This window comes from Gossypium hirsutum, chromosome D03, assembly GCF_007990345.1.
Source record: "Gossypium hirsutum isolate 1008001.06 chromosome D03, Gossypium_hirsutum_v2.1, whole genome shotgun sequence".
Classification (NCBI taxonomy): domain Eukaryota; kingdom Viridiplantae; phylum Streptophyta; class Magnoliopsida; order Malvales; family Malvaceae; genus Gossypium; species Gossypium hirsutum.
Window position 1 is genome coordinate 40,288,330 of NC_053439.1, and position 8,031 is coordinate 40,296,360.

At 30.0% G+C, this 8,031-nt stretch overlaps 1 protein-coding gene across 1 annotated transcript; it reads right to left on the reverse strand.

Moving 5' to 3' along the window:
* Positions 1–256: 256 nt before the first annotated feature.
* On the reverse strand, positions 257–4,594 carry LOC107949754 (serine/threonine-protein kinase 16). Its single transcript, XM_016884506.2, has 6 exons — positions 4,171–4,594; positions 3,224–3,366; positions 2,885–3,028; positions 2,081–2,266; positions 1,701–1,825; positions 257–774 (listed from the first exon to the last, which is right to left on the reverse strand). Exons 1-6 carry the CDS (start codon positions 4,382–4,384, stop codon positions 549–551), a joined length of 1,038 nt encoding a protein of 345 aa, XP_016739995.1. The 5' UTR covers positions 4,385–4,594; the 3' UTR covers positions 257–548.
* Positions 4,595–8,031: the final 3,437 nt, after the last annotated feature.

The window sequence follows — 8,031 nt, forward strand, 5'->3', positions numbered from 1 at the left end:
GACTTTGGACCAGTTCAAATTTATGTTACTTGTATTTGAAAGGATGTTATATTTAAAAGATCTTTAGAGGATAATATCCTAATTATCATGTGTCTACATTGGTAATTAAAGAACGAAAAGTCCAATCAACATTAGTCAATACTTCAAACTTTTTACAGAACAAATAACAGATAAGAAAATCTTGAAACAGGCATATTAACTTCAAGTAGGTCTGCAACAAAAAAAAAAAGAGTTACCTGGAATATGAACTGAATGATAACAAAAATTATTGAGGCTTTCCTATAAAATTGAATCAGGGATTCAGAGACAGATCTGTATTTCAACAAACTACAGATCATGAAGTTAAATAATTATGAAAAATGAATTAGTGCACAACTTCACCGAAAACAATAATCTATGCGAGAGTTTTACTAAGGAACTGTCATTGCTTTCATGGACGCTTTTCACTTATGAAGTAAATGATATCCATGATGCAAGTTGCTAGAATGTGCATTGGTCAACTTTCACATCACTGGTTGAACGCCCTTTCCTTCTTACCTCATATGATATCACTGTGAAAACTTTGTGACCAACTTGTCAACATGATATATAATATCATCTATGCAAGGGCGAAGAGCAGGTTGAGGCTGAAGCATCCAAGTCACAAAATGGTGAAATTCTTCTGGATATGGTTGTTTAGGTCCAGCTGGCCACTTAATCTGTGCATTTATAATAGCCAATTGCAGGCTTCCTCCTGATTCTCCAAGTGCATACTCGAAAGGGGATACCCCATACCTACAACAAATGAAAATCAATTACCTAACAAGATAAATAAAACTGAAAAGGTTCACCCAGGGGATAACAGCATTACAATGTATTCATCAAGGTATAAAGAGGGACAGTGCATGCCAGACACATGAAACTCCAAAACAAGTTCATTCAAAGACATATGTAGGATACGAAACCCCATAATGGGAGTGTTTTATCGAATTAGCATCAGAAAACAACAGAGTATACCCACACTTCTGTAATTCTACTGCTTACAATATTGTCAAATTCATTGGCATCACATGTCATTAAGTTACCAACTAATAATTAACATTATAACGCATCAAGTTCTAATAAATGAGCTTATATGAATGGATTGTATGCACGTTACAATTGATTTTATTGTCTAGAGATGCAAGTAAAAGAAGTCATGGCAAAACTTTAGATATGCAACAATGGCATTACTACTTTGATTCTAGTCAACTTTTTCCAGGACTAATATTTTCACAAGGTCATTTTTATTAAAGCACATAATGTGTTCCTCCTTTTTTTTTTTTTTTTTGTGCGTGTGTTGTATCATGCAGTTATGCTTACTTGGTGTGAAAACAGATAAGTCATTTTGGGGCACAACCACTTGCCAACAGCCAAATCTCAATCAATTAGGTTGGATATAATCATCACTCTTCATGCCAATACCAATAGAAAACTTAATGAAATTATGGCCACTATGTTTTTACCATCATAGGACTTTCACATCGAATACTTAAAATGAACTTCGATTAAGTCAGAAGGAAACCAATAAAAATATTCCAGCTATAAGTATTACCTGAACACTTTGTTTACTATATTTTTTGACAAGAACATGATGAACGATGAAATGAGAATGCAAGAGAAAAGGTTAACCGTATGAAACCTAACACTGTATACGTAAGTGAATAAGTATTAATCCTTACATTATTGCAAATAATGTGCAACCCAACGACCAAATATCAGTTCTCTCGTCAATATCTGCATCACTTGGGCAATCCCACAACTCAGGGGCTTGGAAAGGTGCTGAACAGTGCTCAGATGCCCATTCCTACATATGGATTATTATTGCATTTAATATCAAGAAAAAATATCTTTTAACATATTTTACGAAGATGAAAATAATCTAATTATGTATTTATATGTCGCTTTTTTGAGTTTAATCGTATATATGTGTTTGTTGGTAGAACATCAAGCATACAGATTAAAGGAACAGTTATTTTCCGGCAAAGATGAGAAAGTTCTAGAGAACAGAAATATTAGAAGACTTTTAAGCACTGAAGAAATATAATGGAGAAATAAGCACCTGAAGTTGTACTGCCTCAGAACGAGATCGAATTTGCTTCCTTGCAGGACGAGCACTCCCAAAATCCATCAATATAGCAAGAGGGCATTTTCCTTTTCTATGGGATAAAAGAACATTACCAGGCTTGACATCATTATGTGCATATGGAGGCCCAAGATTGTGCATATGCTTAAGTCCTGCACACAGCTGCAGAAATAATGCGGTCCAGTCAAAATGCTTACAGACATTTCTAATCAATTCTGACATTAATGAACCCAAAAATGGAAAACACAAATTTAGTACACAAAAAGAGAAAACATAGTAACGCTGGTGCTTTATTCTTAATATTTTATTATTTTAGTTTTATTTTGTAATAGTTATTTTAAGTATTAGATATATTATAAACTGTTACGTTATTAGTTTTCTTTAGGGTTTAAATCCAGGATTAAGAATAAAACTTTATTTGCAGGAAAGCCTAGTAACTTTACTTGCAAGAAAATCTATTATAAATATGTTACAGCAATAACATTAATATTTTCTTTGAACTAATATAAAAAAGCTAGAAGTTTTCTATAGTCCAATGTTTTCTAGAGTTCCAACTTCTTTCGACTCATTTTCTGGTCCTAATTCTTCTAATTTACTGTTGTTTTCCTCCAAACCACATCACATTGGAATGTCGAAGCCACATGTTGAAGCATAAAGATATGCATCAGATCCATTGATAACAAGTGCCACATAAATAAGAAAATTATTTGAAGCCCTTAAAAGTGAACTACAAAAGGAATGGCATCAAATAGTGCAAAAAGATAAGATTGTTTTACTCACCTGCCGAAATATTTGAAGGACATCTGAGGCAGAAAAGAATTCCTTTCTAGAGGTCATAGCTTTGGAATTGTCCAGTAACGTTCCATCCAAATGAACAGGAAATAGTAAATACGCTTCATGATTCCATGATCCTTCTTGTGTAGGCTAGCCAATGAAATCATAATGTTTTAGACAAATACAATCACATGAAAAGTAACTTGAAAGAAAAGCCATGAAGCGAACACACAAGAATCTTGAAAAAAAGTTTCCATTATTTTATGGGTAAATAAGCTTCAGAAACATTTAAGATGAATGTAACAGATTTTAAGATTAATCAAAATAAGAGATCTGCGTGATTACCTTAACAGAAATGATAGAGTGATCAAGAAGCGGAAGCAGGTTAGGATGACTAAACAAGGATGAAACACGGATCTCCTCTCGAACCAAATCCAACTGCTCATTATTCTGAATGAGAACTTTCTTAATTGCATAAGTTCTATCATCTGCAAATGCAACCCAAGTTATGTTAGTTCTAAAACCAATTTAACTTTACATTGATCCCATGAATACACAATTCTAAAATAAGGTATCCAGCAAATGGCATAACAGAGGTCACCGTCCTTGAAATTTCCCAAACAAAGAAATATTACCAGATCCATTTGAGAAGTAACTCCAGAATATGAAAAGGAAAATGCATAAATATGGAATCTGATGGGCAATAAGTGAAACCATCATGTATCAAAGACACGACAATTCCATATTAAGTACAAAATTCTGAGCCAAATGTCCTAGTTCTTACAACAGAAACTGTGAGATCAAATACTCAACTGATCCATCATTTTAGTTCTATAACTCCATTAGGAATGTGATAATCATAGAAAATTCCACTTTGTTTTACCCAACATGAATTACGATCCAAATTTATGAGATCATCAGATTAATATTGAGCTATAGAAGAAAAATGAGGATAATTTCAGATCCATAGTCTAATCTAATCGATAAACCAAAACAAAACCATAAAAGATCATGAAATACCATATATGGTTTCAATATTCCGTTGACAAAAGACTTCATTCCATATAAGATCACCAAACTTCAATCAAAGAAACTAGAATGTAAAGAATCCAGACATCTAGTCACAATAAGATGACAAAATCAAGAAAAACATATAGCTGAAGAGAAGATTCAAACTAAATATAGGAACTGAAAGCAATCACCAATTAAGATTTAAAGGAACACCCAGATCAAAAACAAATTATAAAATCCTTAAAAAGATTAAAAGGAGGTATTTTTGAAAGAGAACGAACCAGAGAGATGTGAAGGGTCCTTGACTTTTTTGGCTAAGCCACTGGCCAAAGCTGAAGAGGAATCGGATACGACTTCCTTCACCAGGTAAACGTAGGCGAACCCACCTTCACCGAGCTGCCTCACGATCTTGAACCTGTTCTCGTTGATCCAAACGTCCCCTCCGCCATTAACGGCATCGTACAATGCATTCAAACCAGAAAATGAGCACCCCATTGTTTAGCTTTTGCCTTCAACTGAAGAGAGAAAAAATAGATCTTCAAGCTCTCATTTTCTTTTCTTGGGTTTGTTAGAATAAGGGACGTAAAAATGGCCGATCTTAAGAAGTATTTCATTTAATTAATTAGATTTAAATTTTAAGCTATTTTTTTTATTTTTCTATGTTTTTTTAGGCACGAGGAATTAAAATTATCTTCTTAGAAAACCAAGATGTAATGATAAGATGAATTCTACTATAAGAGAACTTATTTGAGATATGACATAATGTCAAATATAAATAGTAAAATAAATATAAAAAATCAAAAATTAATTAAGTTGTGAGAGAAAATTGCATTTAATTCAACTTTAATAATAAAAAAATCAATTATAATTTTTTGTTGAAGAAAATTATTATTAATCGATTCAATTGTTAATATACAATGTCATGCTTCACAAAAGTTATGGAAATATAATCCAGAACATGCTACAAGAATAAATATACTAATATGTCACATCAACATATATTAAAATTTTTTAAAAAATAAAAATTATTATAAATATATATTTAAAATGAATTTGGATAAATGTAGATACAAATTTATAAAAATTATCTAAAAATTATAATATGAAAATGAAAATTAGAAAAAAAAAGTATTAAAAATCGTCAAACACAAAATATGACAAGTTATTGAAGACTAAAATGAAAATTAGTATTATATATATAATGGAAATGGTGTTTTTAAAAATATTGGCAGTAATTTGACACTTACTACACATATATATATATTCCATTATGATATATTCATGATTTAGATTAAAACCATAATTATATGATAAATATATTTATAAGAAGTTGATATGAAAAAATAAATGAGATATTGGTTGAAAGTGTAAAGTAAAGATATTGAAAATTATAGTAAAATATCATATTAGTTTACAAAATAAATTTTATTATTTTGAAGATATTTGTATTGTTTTATATCTTTTAAATAAAAAAATACATACACGTAATAAGTTTTAAATCGAAGACACCATGATTTTTAACATCTTTTACTTTACCATTTTAATCAAAATCTCATTTACTTTTAATATCATATTTTTTATAAATATATTTATTATATAATTTTTTTCACCTTTTGTCATAATTTAGTATAAATGTGTGTGTGTCAAATTTCATTTTGATTCTCAATAATATGTTATATTATATATGTAATTGACTATTTTAACATTATTTTACAAAATTTTAATAACTTTTTTATTAATTTTTATTATATATTTTATAATTTTGGCTTAGGGATAAAAAAGATTAACACATTCCAAGAGATGATCCAACATAAAATGGTATGATAATATGAAAAACTAAAGGGGGGAATGGGTAAGATTTCTAGTTCCTGATAAAGAGGAGAGGAAGGTGATGAAAGGTGGTGTTTTGTGTTTATGAGTGGCGATGGTGAAGAAATTTTAGCAAAAGATGGCATTTTTTTATTATGATGCTAAAATTGGCAATGTATACAAGAATAATTTTAATGTACTTAATGATATAACCCATTTGAATGTGAGGGATTTCTCCGAGAAACATGAAGAAAGAATTGAAGCTAAAAAAATAGAAAATTTTGAAATTATCTCGAAGTTTTGTTAGTTGTTTTTATATTTAAGTATTTTTTCTTTTTTTTTAAGGTGGGTTTTGATGGGCGGTGGGGTACGGTGCGGTGCATTTAGCTTATTTCACCGTCACCATTGTTTTTGCACTAATAGCAGGTAAACGTACCACTCATCCAAACCCACCCTTAAAAAATAGTTCTATAATTTTTTATGACTATTTGCAATACTTCTTATGGCATGTTTTATTTGTTTTAATGAACAATATAGACATTTATCATAACTTCATTAAACTCAAGATCAATGGAAACAAGTGTCTTACAAAAGTGCTACAATTACATACTATACTTAAAAATAAAAATAAAAATATTTTTCTCATTTGAGAATAAGTTATACCTATGTTGGTGCCATATAGGATAGTTCAAAACTTATCGAAGGCTTCAAAAGAGCTATGATATTATTATCTAAAGGGATACAATTTGTCTTTGATTATACTTTATTTTTATTATGTCTATAATAAATTTATTGAGTTTCAAATATATCCATCTTAATGGATATCATATTGAGACAATGAATAAGAAAAATTTTATATTCCTATGTATCACAACTGTTAAATCTTAAAAGAAATGTGTTTTGTTAGGAAGACTACCTACTTTTTTTTTACCAAGTTTATACTATGCACGAATTAGTGCAATTGAGACACCTGTTACTACAAATTAGAAGTTTGTAGAATCACTTACTTTTACTATTTGGAATGGATGGTTAGGTCATCTTGGATCTACTATGATACAAAGAATAATCAAGAATTCAACTGAAAACCTATAAACCCTACACCTAATTTAGAAGACAAGCATATACAGAGCACCACATTAGTCATTGAAGTGACCCAAACGATCAATTGGATATTCAAAATAGGGTTCAAAATAACTAAATAAGTAATAATCATGCAAATTATTATACAAGCATTAGTGTACCATTATAAATGAAAATCGAGCTCAACTATGCCCTATTATGAAGTTTTCGGGTCAAATGCAGTCAAATAGGAATCAAGGTCTCAATACTTAGGCCAAAGTTTCGAAACAAGATCTGATGTCTCGAGAATTATAACCCCTTGAACCATTTTTTTGTTATTGACTTGCATGTCTCGAGATAATGAGACCATGTCTTGAGACTTGACCCTCCACATCTCAAGCTGAGCATGTTATTTCTTGAGCCATGTAACCAAAAATGTATGTTCAAGAAAATATGTTCTATCTATCTTGAGACAAAAGCCTAAAAATGCACATAAAAAATTGACATTTTAAGGCATGTAATAATGCCTAAAATACCACCTAAACATATTAAACACTGAACTAATACAATATCAACAAGTTATACATATTAAATCAAATCCATAACATATTAAACCACACTTAGAAACATACTAAATCAAAATTTAGAATCAGTAAAATGGAAGAGTCATATTCCCATATGCATGACATCAACCCTCATTTAGTCAATTGAAAAAATGGCTCCATAAATGCTCCAAAAATATTTAAGAATATGTCAAAATATCAAATGACCAAACCATAATGTTGTCAACAAATCATAAAGATAAACTTAAATACCTAATACATGCTATAACTATTCAAAAATTAAAAAAAAATTATTACAACTCAATTAGTTCTAAGACCTCTTAAAAATAATGTTGCACACCTATATAAATTATCTTTGAATAATCTGTAATTTGCCCACTGAATAAAATCTATCTGCTGAACTTTCTTCAAAGTAAACTAAACATTACAATATATATCAATTACAACATATCGGACTCATTTAACATAATGAAATATCATTTAGAGCATCATACATGAAAAATGTACATAAATAGAGCTACACTACAATTATATGATATCACACATTTAGTCTCATCATACAACATAGACAAAACATAATCATATAATACTAAAATCTCAATCTGAATGAAATTAACAATATCTCATCTACACTTATGATTTTCTCCAGTTGTAAGATACCATTATCTGAACTTATATGTTGCAACAAAAATGGGCATTGCAACACCCCAA